The following is a 15,525-nucleotide window of genomic DNA, read 5'->3' as shown; positions in this document are numbered from 1 at the left end:
TGACCTGGACATATGGCTTTATATAGAAAGTGACCTGAGCCACTCTTTTACCCTTTTCTGTATTGTACTCTAGGGATACCTTGATCTGTGACATTTTTTAGGTACTTCTTTTCTACACTTCATGTTAACTAGTTTTAAGGTATATTCTAGAAATTAATAATAGAGATGCCTGTAGATTATGCGAGGCCCCAAAAAATAATGAATAATCTAATGTTGGTTAATAAGAGCTAAAAATGAAAATGCAAAGATTTTGAATGAATATCTTCGTGATTCTTTTACCACTGGTCACTTCCCCTTCCTGTGCAGTAGAATGCCTTCTTAAAGCATTATATTGCTGTTAGAGCTTCAGCATTTGCTCTCCTTTTTCACTTTTGTTACCTCTTTTCATTAATAATGTGTAGTTATTTCCTAGCTCTCTTGGGCTTACAAAGAAATCTCTTTACTACTTTTTGATGACTGTTCTTGAAGCAGTGTCTGCATCCTGAGCCCCAAAAGCCCAGAAGCCAAGAGGTACCTGCTATGCTATGCTATGCTCCTTCAGGCTTAATAAAATTCAACACAACATAATATAGGAAATGAAAAATTTTTTTTCTTCATTTGCTCATTTGAGTAACATAATGTTTGAGTACTCAGTGTTCTAAATACTACTAGATAGAAACTTCCTTTTAGAACAGATTCTCCTCTTAAGTTGCATGGAAGAATAATCAAAGCCAGAAGTAGTGGTCCAGCAGCAGGTGAACCTGTGGCTTGATTTTTTTCAGCAACTTTGAAACATTGATAGTTGTGATCTGTTTCTGTAGTTGAATTCTTTATCTGTCAAACACAGCAGAGAAGATGGAGTCCATTTATTAATGCCTTGCCGCCTTCTCTCCTAGCCTGTAATTTACTACCTAGTGAAATGGTGCTCTTTGCCCTATGAGGATAGTACATGGGAGCTGAAAGAAGATGTTGATGAGGGCAAGATTCGAGAATTTAAACGGATCCAGGCAAGACACCCAGAACTCAAAAGAGTGGTAAGTACATTTGCATTCATAGTATTTATAATGAAAAATCAGAGTCATTGCCTTCAAGTCAGAACCAATTCATAGTTGATCCTCCAGCAGGTTTTCAGAGGTTGTAAATTGCATTAGCGTAGATCACCAGTCTTTCTCCCTCAAAGATGCAGGTGGATATGAACTGCTTCTCCTTGGCTTGTCTGCACAACTTGTTACCCACTTTTTAGACCACTTTTGCTCCCTGAAAGTCTAAGTTTTTATTATGGAAATTTTTAAACATATGCAAAAGTGAAAAGATAGTGTAAAAGATAGTGAAAAGATAGACTCAATGCACTCATTATTCACCTTAATAATTATCAGTATGTAAAGAATGTTAATGCTGAATATGATCCAAAAATGGCTAGAACAATACATTTGGAGGCCAAAAGTTCAAGCTGGGTTTAGAACAGGCCATGGCACCAAGGCTATAATTTCTGATGTCAGATGGATCCTGGCTGAAAGCAAGTAACACCATAGAAGAATGTCTATGTTCTATTGACTGTGCAGCATCATTTAACTTTGTGAATTATGACGAACTATGGCTAACATGGAAAATGGTAGGAATCCCAGAACACGTAATTTTGCTCATGGAAACCTATACCAAGACCAAGAAGCCATTCTCTGAACAGAGGAAGGAAATACTACATGATGTAAAATCAGTAAAGGTGTATGTCAAGGTTATAGTCTCTCTCTCTACCTATTTGATCTGTTGCTGAGCAAATCTTTGGAAAAGCTGATCTCTATGGAGAAGAATGTGATATCAGGGTTGATAAAGGACTACAACAACATACATTATATAGATGACCTTGCTTACTAAAATTGAGGAGGACTCAAAACACATGAGATTTTATGCCATGGGAAAGTCTGCTGTTAGGGACCTCTCCAGAGTACTGAAGAGCAATGGTGTCTCTCTGGAGACTAAGGTGCGTCTGATACAGGCAATGGTCTTCGCAATCACTTGTTATGCATCAGAGAGTTGGACAATGACCAAGGAGGATAGAAGGAGAATTGATGCCTTTGAGCTGTGGTGCTGGAGAATAGTATTGAGAATACCATGGACTGCTAGGAAAACAAACAGATTTGTCCTGGAAAGGGTTAAACCGGGTGCTCCTTGGAGGCAAGGATTCTGAGGCTCTGTCTAACATACTTTGGACATGTTGTGAGGAGAGACCGGTCCTTGGAGAGGGACATCATGCTTGGGAGGTTGGAGGGACGTGCAGGAGAGGAAGGCCCTCTATGAGGTGGATTGATTCAGTGACAGGGATAATTGGGTTGGGAGTGTCAGGGACGGTGCGATTGGCACAGGACAGAGCAGAGTTTAGGGCTGTTGTACATAGGGTCGCTATGAGTTGCAAGCGACTCGATGGCACATAACAACAACAACAACAAAACACATACTACAGAAGATCAAAGATTACAGTCTTAAGTATAGATTACATCTCAACATCAAGGGAAAATTCCTCTTCACTGAACCTATAAGCAGCATCATGATAGATGGAGAACAGATTGAAGTTGTCAACTGTTTAATCTTGCTTGGGTCCAAAAATCAACACTATTAGTATCCTTAGTAAGGAGATTCCATTGGACAAGTCTGCTGTCAGGGACTTCTCCAAATTACTGAGGAGCAGTGATGTCAGTTTGAAGATTAGTCTTTTTAGTCCCTTTCTATGCATCTGAGATCTAGACAGGAATAAGGATAACAGAATTTATGGTTTTGAGCTGTAGTGGTGGAAAATAATGCTGCATTATTTGATGACTATCAAAAGAATGAACAGTATCTCTTAGAAAAAGTGCAGCCATCATACTTCTTGGAGGCAAGTATCACATACTTTGGGCATGTTGTTAGGAGAGGTTATTCCTTGGTGAGGGACATCATGCTTGGAAAACTAGAGAGTCAATGAAAGGGACAATGACTTTTGACTAGATGGATTGACATGGTGAAAGCAATAATGGTCGCAGATATTTCAGAAATGAAGCGAGCACAGGAGAAGACAGGATTTTAAGATCAGTTGTTCATAGGGTCTCTTTGAATCTTACTCAGTGCAAAAATACCTAACAATAACAACAGCCAATTAAAAGTTCAATGTGGGTCCACAAATCAATTCACATGCAAATCTCTTCAGAGTTGGACCTCAGCCTTTCCCCTTGCCCAAGCTCTAAAACCCACTACCAGATTCTACTCTTAACAAGCTTATCTTCAAGTCAGATCTTCCTTTTTAGTACTTACAGTCAAGTACTGGATGAAGGTGGAATAACACAGTCTACAGTAACCAGTGTTCATTTTATACCATACATTTTTTTCCATCCCCCTCCACTTTTTAAAAATAATTGATTTGCTGCTCATCTAGATGATAACATAAGTATGATAAAAACAAAAGGGGGGAAATATGGGAAGCCAGTACTAAATATTTGTAATAAACGGAATGCTATTTAAAAAAAAAAGGAAAAAAATTAATAAAAAAATTTGATTTGCATATAGCCAGCCATCTACCCAGTGCAGACAGAGAGTGTTGGGTAGAGCTCCCCGATTGAAACAAGCTTGGAAGGAGGAGTGGCATCCACTTCCATAATAGCTTGCCTTCGGAAACCCTATGAACCTAGAGAAAGTATGAAAGGCACCTAAGCGTCGAGGACTCTGCTTCATAGCGTCACTATGAGTCGCCTGCAACTCGACGGTACTTAACAACAACATAGCCACCCATACGCACTGTGTTTTAACCATGCACACTGTGCCCCACACAATCTGTCATACACTATAGTTAATACAAGTAACTACCACCTACCTGTCCATGTCTATTATCACACTGCCCCCCAATTACCCCACCAAACCTGTGCCCATTCTGTCTCACCAACCTCCACCATCCCAGTGATGGTTTCTCCTTCCCCCTTCCCTTTTTTCTTCTTATTTTTGTTTCCATTCAGTCATTTGTTTACATTGTGTTTCATTTATATACATTGTATTTTATATATAGTCTTTCATTTACAGTGTTTCAATCATTAATATATACCATTATATATTTATATAATATTACCTATACCATTTAATTAACATTGATCTGTGCCTATTATTACACCTTCCCTTCAAGTCCGCATTGAATCTTTCCTGTTCCTTCACTCCTTCCCCCGATCTGCCCATAATACTGTGCTTTTCTAGTGATTTCCACCTTTCCCCGTTCCTCTTTACCCTTTTCCAACTCTGGTGGCCTAGTGGCAACAACAGCTAATCTTATGTCATGTATTTCTCCACCCACTCATTTCCTCATTTCTCTAATTATTTTAGCACAAATATTGTAGTACCTCTCTCTGAAAGATAAATAATACTGGATGGCTGGAAAAAACCACTAAAAATTCTTAGTGTCATTCAATATCCATTCACTATTAGATTCTTCTGATTGTCTTTTCATTTATAAGACCTTGTGTGAATTAGATGTTAAATGAGGTTCATGTGTTGCCATTGATTAATGTATCTCAGGTTGCTCTTTATTATAATTCCTTTCCATCTTCATTTTTCTCTCTCTTTCTCCCTTCAATTTTCTTTTGTAAAAACTCAGTGGTTTTTTTTTTTGTGGTGTTTTCCACAGTCCAAGTTTTACTGTGTGTGAAGAGTTCTTGATACTTTTCATATGTTCTCTGTTTTTTATATTTCCCATTTACTCTTAGATCTAGCACATTGCTTTCTGATGAAACTTAGTAACCTTGGGTTGTTCAGTACAGTAGTTCCTAACCACAGAAGAGTTGGCTAAATTTAAGTTAATAGTTTGTTAATACTAGACTACATTTCAGTAGCCATAGGTAGATAAAAACCATTTTTATCATTGCAGACATTTTTATTACATAGTATTTTTCTGTAGTTATGTCTGATGGGTTAGAAGGAGTGGCAGATATACTTCTTACATATTGGTGCATTTCCTAAGCATGTTGTCCTTTGTAATGTTAACATTTATTATTAGCTAGAATCTTCTATGAAAAGAAATTTTCTTTCATGTATTAATTTGGTTACTCTGAAATATAGATCCTCTAGGACATGAGGATGAACGCTTTATTCTTTTCCTTTACTTGCAAGTTTTCAAAATAATGAAGTAGCTCTCTGGCATTCTTCAGAAGTAACCAGTGAGGCTTTTTTCTTGTACTCTTATGTTTTGTGGGTTTTTTTAAAGGATCATTGTGAACCTATGAGTATAAATATATTTATTTTTATTTGTCCAGACATTGATTTTCTGCTCCATTTACTTGTATTATTAGAAATGTAGCAAATTTTGCCTTATTTTTCTTGTTTATTTGAATTTCTTTCTTTTTTCTTTTCTTTTTTTTAATGACAACTTCTTATTTCTTAGAATCGTCCTCAGGCAAGTTCATGGAAGAAGTTGGAACTATCTCATGAGTATAAAAACAGAAACCAGTTACGAGAATATCAATTGGAAGGAGTCAACTGGCTACTCTTTAACTGGTATAATAGGTAAAGTCAAAAGATGTAGGCTCAGTCTAAACATTTTAAATCATTTTTTTCTTCCTATTTTTTTTGAAAAATAGTATATTTTAAAATAACTTTCTTCTCTGTGATGAATCTCTAGGCAGAACTGCATCCTGGCTGATGAGATGGGATTGGGCAAAACTATTCAGTCCATTGCCTTCTTACAGGAAGTATATAACGTAGGCATCCATGGCCCCTTCCTGGTCATTGCCCCACTATCCACAATTACTAACTGGGAACGTGAATTCAATACATGGACAGAGATGAACACTATTGTGTACCATGGTAGTCTGGCCAGCAGACAGATGATTCAGCAATATGAAATGTACTGCAAAGATTCACGGGTGAGTTGTATATCTTAGGAATTTTATGATTCAGGGAAAGTGGTTCAAGGTACCTGGGATTATAGAGGCTACACAGGAATAAAAGCTCTTGTGATTTAAGACATTTTTGTATAGTTGTGTATAGGCTTTTGACTTGGCTGTTTTCACCCAGTGGATGTTTAATCTAGTGGAGATTCTGCCTTTATTTGCAAATTCGTATGTTTTAAATAAAATTTTAGCCTCATTGGTAACCTATCAAGAGAATATTTTTCAGAACAAAATTCATTTAGCCATTTTTAATTCCTTGATCATTTCTCCCTATGTGGTAGTGACCTTAAACCTTTTCTTTTTTAGTGTGCTGAAACTTTCTCCAAGATCTGTAACTTTCTATGTATATTTGAAAATAAAAATTGAGATAATCAGTCTTTTTTATCAATATTGCATTTTATTAATTTTTTCCCTACCATTATTTTTGTTTTATAGTTTTTATTTCTACCAAACCAAATTTTCTCAAATCACATTTTGTGGTTCTCAAATTTGTTAATTGATTTGCTTCTTCTGTCAGTTTTTAGACTTGCTAATATACCATTAGGAGCCCTGATGACGTAGTGGTCAGAGAATTTGGCTGCTAACCAAAAGATCAGCGGTTATTTAAATTCAAATTAATAGTTTCTTAGTTACACTAGTTACATGGAAGAAAGACACGACCGTCTGCTTCCATAAAGATTACAACCTTGGAAGCTCTGCATGCAGTTCTACTCTGTCCCGCAGGGTCGCTGTGAGTCAGAGTTGACATGATGGCAGAGAGTTTCATTTGACCATTTTACTTTATTACCAATATTTACTTTTATTTTTGTCTTGTATATTTCAGCTGTGTCTAATATTTGTGAACTTTAATGTTAATTAACAGAAAATCTAGAACATAAAAACATGACCTGGGTATATACTAGCGTCAGAAAAAACGTAACTGCTTTTAGTGAGGTCTGTCATTTTCCATAGAAACGGAGTATGGAGGACAGTGGGTGGGAATTGGATGTGTGTGTGTTTTGTTTGGGTTTGGTTTTTTCTCAAATAGGCACCTGCCTGAATATAGAAAAAAGAATGGGTAATTCAGAAAATGCCTTCGTTTATTTAGGTTTATTTCAGAACTTTTCTGATGTTCCTTGCTTTTATGATTAGGGGCGCCTTATCCCAGGTGCATACAAATTTGATGCCTTGATCACCACTTTTGAGATGATTTTGTCAGACTGTCCAGAACTTCGGGAAATTGAGTGGCGTTGTGTTATCATTGATGAAGCTCATCGACTTAAGAACCGTAATTGTAAGCTTCTTGATAGCCTCAAGCACATGGACCTGGTGAGTTTTCTACACAAACCTTTAAGCACAAATCTTGAAATTCACATTTGACTCTTGAACAGTTTACCAGCTACCTTTTGAGAGAAAAACAGATACTCTCCTTTCATTGCCATTTACAGCTTTGGATATCTGATGGAGGGTGCTGATCATTGAGTTTTCAACAGTGTGTTAAATGGGGTTAAGAGTTCCAATCTTCTGTTAAATAAAATATCCACTTATAATTTATAGGTTGTTTTAGGGTTAATTTGAACAACACAAGTTTGCACTGCATGGACTGAGCCTTGAACACATGCATTTGAACTACACTTGCTCAAGTGTTTGGACAATTTGCTTAAGTAGATACTCATCTACTGTGCAAGATAATCATCTCTGTGCAAAAAATTTGCACACTGAACTTGCAGGAAGGGGGAAAAAAATCCATATGTAACTGTGATTGCAGCACAACTTCTTAACACTAGGTACCAGATATTCCTTTAAAAAATCCATGTATAACTATGCTTGCACAATGCAAATCCATGTTGTTTAAGGGTCAACTATAATTATAATTCTCTGTACAATTAAAACAATGCTAATGTAGAAAGGAAGGAAATAATCAAAATCAATCTGAGTGGTGAAGAGGGGCTGTGGGAGTCTAGTATAAAGAAAAAGTCATGTAAGAGTTACAAATTTTAGAATTGGAAAGGAATTGTAGTTTTGGCATTCTTAACTATGTGAAGAGGTAGTGATGGTGTTATATTAGTTACTTAATTGGAGCTCTGGTGGCCTAGTGGCAAGAAGCTGCACTACAATCTCAAAGGCATATGGTTCAAGGCTGCCAGCTATTCCTTGGGAGAAAGATAGTCAATCTCCTGTCAGCTATGAATTTATTCCAGCTCTATAGTACACAACAACAAACATAATGCTCTAAAATTCAGCATCTTAAAACAATTACCATCATTTTTCATGATGGTTCATAAGCTTAGCAACTTACATTGGACTCTGCAATTTTTCTGATGGTCTTGGCTAGAATCATTAGTGCGACTACAGCTGGCATTTCATGTAAGTTATTGGCCAGAGTTCCTGGTTTATCTTCTACATGGCTTCCAATCCTTCAGTGAACCAGATTGATTTTATTTCTCTGTTAATATCAGAGTAGTGCTCCTAGAGGGCAGAGGTAGGAGATGCAAGGCCTTTTAAGGTATAGGATCTGACACACAAAGTATCATTTGTGTTATCACTTTGACTTTTGGTGAGAGTAATTCTAGATGCAAGGAGTGAATCCTGATAGGAACCTTAAGGAATTAAAGACCATATTTTAATCTAGTGAGTGTAGACACATGTGTAATTGAAAACAAAAACATGGTTTAAGTTCAGTATTTAAGATAATACGAAGCCGTATCTTGAAAATGTTTTATGCAAGACGGGTGTTGTTAAAAGTAAATCATTGATTATATCAAATTCTAAAATAAATAAAAAATATATCTTGAATGTTTAAAAGAAAAATGTTTTATGTTTATTATGAGCAAGCAAATGAATGATAAAGACAGTAATCTTTTTTAGTCTCATCATTTTACAGATACAGAAATCTAAATATATTTAATGGTATACCCTGGAAATCTTTTGTGTTTTTGAGTTTGCCATTCTTTTTTTTTTCTTTCATTTCTAGGAACATAAAGTGCTACTCACAGGAACACCATTGCAAAATACTGTGGAGGAACTGTTTAGTTTGCTCCATTTCTTGGAACCTTCACAGTTTCCCTCAGAATCAGAGTTCCTCAAGGACTTTGGGGATCTTAAGACTGAGGAACAGGTAGGAAGTTTGTCTGATGTGGTACTTTATCCAGCATAAAAAAGGTAGACATTTGTGTCAGCTTGACATCTTTTGCCAGCTGCATTGTGAGCCTCTCTGACTTCATAGCTCTGTGCCTACATCATACGTGGCATGTCCAAAGTCTGCATTTCTCAGATACTGGAAAACTGATGGAGTTGCACAGTGCTGCATGTTTCCACATGTTGCTCTCCTTGTAACTGATGCCCTTTTTGGTTTGTGTTTTGAACAGGTTCAAAAACTTCAGGCCATTCTCAAGCCAATGATGCTTAGAAGACTCAAAGAGGATGTTGAGAAAAACCTGGCACCCAAACAGGAAACTATTATTGAGGTAGAGCTGACCAACATCCAGAAGAAATATTACCGGGCTATTCTGGAAAAGAATTTCTCCTTCCTTTCCAAAGGGGCAGGCCATACCAATATGCCTAATTTACTCAACACAATGATGGAGTTACGCAAATGCTGCAACCATCCTTATCTCATCAATGGTGAGAGAATTTCTAGAAAATTTCCGAGTTTTAAAATGATCTATATTTACTTTCTAAAACAATAGTCTTTGGGGAGAATAGATACCCCTACAGATCTAACTTCATCTACAGGGGAGTAAGCTCTCTTTTGGAAAAATTATTATGTGGATTGTCTCTCTAGTTCTTTCTACTCCATTTGGTACACTACCGTTATTATGTGCCACTGAGTCTAAATGAACCAATAGCTGATCATCCAGTGGGTTTTCAGAGGCTGTAAATCGCAATGGAGAAGATTTTCTGTCTTTGTCCCACGGAGTAGCTGGTGGTTTTGAACTGTCTGCCTTTGAGTGGACAGCACAACTCCTTAGTCACTAGGCTACCATAGCTCCCTTGTGTCTGCATAATCTACAAAGTTACATAGAATTCCCTTTTGGAAGTATCTATTAATATCTTATGCCCATGTTGTGATTTGGTTATTTGCCTTTTTCTTACTTAGATGCTGGAGTAATCTATAAATTTTAGATAGGAGTCCTTTATCAGATATGTCATTGCCAAATATTTTTTTTGCCAGTCTATGGGCTTCCGTTTCACCATAAGTGGAGAAGTTTTTTGATGCGCATAAGGATTTAATTTTTAGAAGGTCCCATTTATCTATCTTCGTGTTGCGAGTTTTTCCTTATTCTTGGACGTGTATTTTTGCTATAGATTAGGGCTTCTGAGTTTGCTATTATTTTTTCCTCTGATGAGCTATAGAGTCTTCAGTTTTACTAGTTAGTTAGTTTAGTTAGTTAGGGATTTTTGTATATGCTGTGAGGTAGTGTGGAACTTGCCTAAGCTTTCTACAGATGATTGTGAGGTTTTGCTAACAGCATTTGTTAAAGTGGCTATCATTTCCCCACTAAATTGATTTTTGTCTCCTTGTAAAAGATCAGTTGACCATAGGTAGATGGGTTGATTTCTGGGTTCTTAATTCAGATGGTCAGCATACGAAGAAATGTTAAAAATCCCTAGTTACTAGGGAAAAAGCAAATCAAAATGATGAGATATCATCTCACCTCAGCAACAATAGGAATGTTCAGAAGGCCAGCAAACAACAAATACTGGTAAAGATGTGGAGAGTTTGAAACTCTCCTACATTGCTGGTGGGATTGTAAAATAGAACAACCACTATGTAAGGCAATCCTTAAAAAGTTGAGGGGGGAAAAAGTTGGAAATAGACATACCATTTGACCCAGCTGTCCCACTATTAGGAATATACCTAAAGAAACCAGACCTGTGACAGAAACTGATGTATGTACACTCATGTTTATTGCCACATTATTTATGATAGTGAACAAATGGAAGCAGCCATGTGCCCATCATTAAATGATAAATTATAAACTGTGGTACATTTCACTCAATGGAACATTACGAAGCATCAAAAAACCAGTGAATTTATAGAACACAGTGGTGTCCACTTTGTAAAAAACATGCCTCTGGAAACTTTGATAATGCTGATAGTTGTAGAGGGGCTTCAGGCCTTTTGTTCATAGGTTCACTATGAGTTGTGCTTGACTCGAAGGCAATCAGCAGCAACAACAGTGATGCAATGAGGGTTGGTGTGTTAGAATCAGTGAGACCTGGCTCCAGACAGGGCAGGCTTCAGAGGTGCTGAAAATAGGATCACTATAAATCACAGGTGACTTAACACATACCACCACCACCACCACCACCACATGGATGAATCTGGAAGACATTATGTTGAGTGAAATATCTCTGTCACAAAAGAACAAATACATATTACATAAGACTGCTATTTTTAAAATAGGATGGACACTGGGAGTTAGGAGGAGAGCAGGAAAAGAGTGGATAGATTATGAACACTGCACTGGAATAGGTGAAGAGGAGGACTATCGGAAAAGAATGATGGTTATAGATGATATATATAACAACAATCTGGAATAAGACGTGCATTACAAAGTGAATTAAAGGAGAAAAAATATGTATTAATGAATGAATGAAAACCCAACCTTTCTTAAACTTTCTTTAAAATCACAATTAAAACAAAGAAATAGGATTTCCTCCTTAGAATTTCATGAGTAAGATCTAAGTCCTTTGGATAAATGTTATTAATACTGAATTTTTGCTTTGCTTTTAGTACAGGTATGGGATGATAGTGTCTTGTCCATCTTTTTTCCCCAATTATAAACTTTCTAATTCTATTTTGTTAGCATAAAAATGTGGATGATTTAGGATTTCTTTAATTCTATGAGTAAAAAATGTTGATCTCAAGTCAGATTATTTCTTTTCTTCCTTATCTAAATTAAATAAACTGTATCCTTAATATGTTTTTCAGAGTCTCAACTTCTGATTTAATTTTTCTCTTGGCAGGTGCAGAAGAAAAAATCCTTACAGAATTTCGGGAAGCTTGCCATATTATACCTCATGACTTCCACCTACAGGCCATGGTTCGTTCAGCTGGCAAATTGGTTCTTATTGACAAGTTACTTCCTAAACTTAAAGCTGGTGGCCATAAAGTTCTGATCTTTTCCCAAATGGTACGATGCCTAGATATCCTAGAAGATTATCTAATCCAAAGGAGGTGAGAAAGAGTCATCTATAACTTTATGCTTAACTGTCTTCATTCAGCTGTAAAGAGTTGGAAGACTTGTGGACTGACCTGGTGACTGCTGCAGTGGGCTCTTGTGTGTCAGGAAGTATGAGCATGGTGCAGGATAGAACAGGGTTCAGATGTTTTGTTTATAGTGTCGCCATGAGTCAATGACACCTAACAACATAGCTTAGGGCAGGAGAACTTTATTTCGAATTTTCACTCCATCTTTTTTGATGAAGTTTTTTTACCAATTAGAGATAAGCAGGTACTAATAATTGATCCTAGTCTGCTATCTTTGAACTCTTCCTCTTTCTTAACTACTTGAATTTTTCTTCTGTGATTCTCATGCAGGTACTTATATGAGCGTATTGATGGGCGAGTTAGAGGCAACCTTCGACAGGCTGCTATTGACCGCTTCAGCAAGCCAGATTCAGACCGCTTTGTCTTTTTGCTGTGTACTCGGGCTGGTGGGCTTGGTATTAATCTCACTGCTGCAGATACATGCATCATCTTTGATTCAGATTGGAATCCTCAAAATGACCTGCAGGTAAATGATATCATTGTCTTAGGGAGTACCCAACTTAGGAGATACAGGAACCTTCTCACCTGACTCAAGGTGTCTTAGAAAGCCTTTTCTTTCAGACAGTATGGAATTACTTACTTAATTGAGGGTGGCAGTCTAGAAGGATCATTGAACTTTTTCATAAGGGATCATTTATTAAATATGCTAGGCTTTGCAGGCCATACAATTTCTGTTGCAACTACACCTTTTTTTTTTCTCGCTTATTTACTATCTGGTTTAATGTTTCACAGTTATGACACTCGTTTAATAATCTACTTCCTAACTTATATTGTGTATTAACACGTTGCTGCACACATTTTATATTGACGACCGTCCTTAGAAACAAGTTTGCCGTCTTGTGCGGCAACGTGTTAATAACATAATTGTGGCACTAATGAACACTGAGATGTATGGTAACGCTGAAGGTGATGGTTAAGGTTGTGTGTCAGTGTGGCTGAGCCATAATTCTTAGGGTTTGGTAGTTACGTAATGCTGTTATTTAGCAGTCATGTGATGATGTAATTACCTTCCATGTTGTGATCTGATATTATCATCTTCTGTTTTCACCTAATCATCTTTGACGTTTAACCATGTGAATAAATGAGGAGATGTACTCATCTAAGTTCTTGGCATAAAAACAGCTATGAATGGTATATAAACAAATAGACATGGACACTTAACACATTTTTGTGGTGTATAATCTACTGAAAGGGAACTCTGGTGGCCTACTGGCAAGAATCTGTGCTGCAATCCCAAAACAATCTAGGATTATTTTCACTACCATTATTCAAGAGCTGAAGAAAAGTTAACCTGTGGTCATAAATTGCTGTACTAAACAGGAAAGAGTAGTTAAGAGAGGTCTAAAGGAGTTCTGGTGGCTTAGTGGTGTGAAGCTGTGTTGCAATCCTTTAAGGCATGCAATTTAAATCCACCAGCTGCTCCATGGGAGAAGGATGGGCAGTCTCTTTCCAGGTGATTAACTGCATCTGAAAAACCCACCAGATAGCCAATTATGTGTTGGTTCCAACTCTGTGGTACACAACAACACAATCTACTGATGAGGCAATAGTTTCATCTTGAAACTTACCCTTTAATTTTAATTCTGCATTGATTGTTTTATAAATGTGACAGTCATGAAATGATTCTTTATATATATATTTATTTCCCTTAGTTTTATATTTTCTCAATTTCCCTGTCCAATTTCTTTTAATGCAGGCTCAAGCACGATGTCATCGAATTGGGCAGAGCAAAGCTGTGAAAGTGTACCGTCTCATCACTCGTAATTCCTATGAGAGAGAGATGTTTGATAAGGCTAGCCTCAAATTGGGATTAGACAAGGCTGTGCTTCAGTCCATGAGTGGAAGGGATGGCAACATTACTGGAGTGAGTCCTCTTAAGTCTACAGTGATAGAAGATAATAAAATCTATTTTTGCATATGAATCTGAATATCTTATTTCTATTATCAAATTTTTATTTCTTAACATATAGTAACAAAAATTATAACATGGTTATAAGAAGTCTTTAGATATAATAAGTCTCATCTTCTTTCTATTTCATTCAGATCCAGCAATTCTCTAAGAAAGAGATTGAAGATCTGTTAAGAAAAGGAGCATATGCAGCCATAATGGAGGAAGATGATGAAGGCTCCAAGTTCTGTGAGGAAGACATTGATCAGATCTTGTTAAGACGAACTACAACTATCACTATTGAGTCTGAAGGGAAAGGTTCTACGTTTGCTAAGGTATGTTCTGTTTGTTCTAGAGACCAGGAAAGAAGAGGCAGATTAGGATTTAATTATCTTTTTATGATGGAGTTATTAGATTCCCGTTGCTTTTTAAAGAAAACTCAAAATCCACTACTACCAATGGACCTGACTCATAGCAACCATCTTTTGGGTCCCTGAGGCTGTAATATTAATGGAAGCACACTATTTACCATCTTTTTCCCACCATGGGGCTGGTAGATTTGAATTTATGACCTTTCAGTTAACAGCCCAGCACATAAGGTCCTCTGTCACTAGGGTTCCTTATTGCTATGGAAAATACGATCTGTTTCATTCTATGCCTTTATTCCTCAATAGGCAAGCTTTGTTGCTTCTGAAAACAGGACAGATATTTCTCTGGATGACCCCAACTTTTGGCAGAAGTGGGCTAAAAAGGCTGACCTCGACATGGATCTACTCAACAGCAAAGTGAGTTTACCCTTTTTTCAGAAAGAAAGTATTAAAGAAGACAGCTTCTAGAAGTCTTTGTAGCTACTCTGAGGCTTACTTTCTATTGCTAAACCTTGATTTATGCTAGTATATGTATAAAGTCTTTTGTAGAAACTTTGCATGGGATTTCTCAGAAAAGTATTTTTGTATTTACCACTTTATTTCCTGATCTCCTGTAGATTATTTTGTATGTCATTGTAGGCTTTAAATTTCAGTTTGGGTTTGTTAATTAGTGTTAGGATTTTTTAAGGTTTGGGAAGAATGAATTTTAATTTATACTCTTTAGAATGTATGTAACAAAAACTGTAAGCATTTATATGTACATGTAAAATTTAGTATTATTTGGTTTCAAGAAGACTTTGGGGAATATTTTTGGTTTAACGTGTCACTATGGCTCCCAGAAACTATGAGAATTTGAAATTTCATTCTGCATTTTCCTTCATTTGGTCAGGATTTCTCTCTAGAGTTTTAGATCAAAAATATTGAAAACTTGTAGCCGGGCACCATCCAATTCTTCTGGTCTTGTGGCAAAGAAAGTAGTTGTTTGTAGAGGCAATTCACCAAACATTCCATATTCTCCCTCTGTTGTTTCAGACAAATAGAGACCAGTTATCCTGCCAGTTGGCTCCTTCATCAATTTAGATTTTAACATAAAAGGCAAATTAGATTTTTTTAAAAAATTATTATTATTTTATTATT

General features: G+C 36.6%; 1 protein-coding gene across 1 annotated transcript in view; it reads left to right on the top strand.

The window, feature by feature from the left end:
• Positions 1–15,525, top strand: part of CHD8 (chromodomain helicase DNA binding protein 8) — a 45,671-nt gene that overhangs the window by 16,131 nt on the left and 14,015 nt on the right. Inside the window, exons 10-20 of the mRNA XM_006883114.1 lie at positions 876–1,013; positions 5,369–5,490; positions 5,606–5,849; positions 7,008–7,184; positions 8,830–8,973; positions 9,224–9,479; positions 11,829–12,039; positions 12,403–12,598; positions 13,829–13,996; positions 14,176–14,355; positions 14,695–14,805. Coding sequence (XP_006883176.1) covers positions 876–1,013; positions 5,369–5,490; positions 5,606–5,849; positions 7,008–7,184; positions 8,830–8,973; positions 9,224–9,479; positions 11,829–12,039; positions 12,403–12,598; positions 13,829–13,996; positions 14,176–14,355; positions 14,695–14,805 — 1,947 coding nt within the window. The remainder of the gene's footprint in view (positions 1–875; positions 1,014–5,368; positions 5,491–5,605; positions 5,850–7,007; positions 7,185–8,829; positions 8,974–9,223; positions 9,480–11,828; positions 12,040–12,402; positions 12,599–13,828; positions 13,997–14,175; positions 14,356–14,694; positions 14,806–15,525) is intronic.

Source organism: Elephantulus edwardii, unplaced genomic scaffold (genome assembly GCF_000299155.1).
Source record: "Elephantulus edwardii isolate Elephantulus edwardi_28Jun2011 unplaced genomic scaffold, EleEdw1.0 scaffold00026, whole genome shotgun sequence".
In the NCBI taxonomy this organism is placed as follows: Eukaryota; Metazoa; Chordata; class Mammalia; order Macroscelidea; family Macroscelididae; genus Elephantulus; species Elephantulus edwardii.
This window is presented reverse-complemented; position numbering and strand designations above follow the sequence as displayed.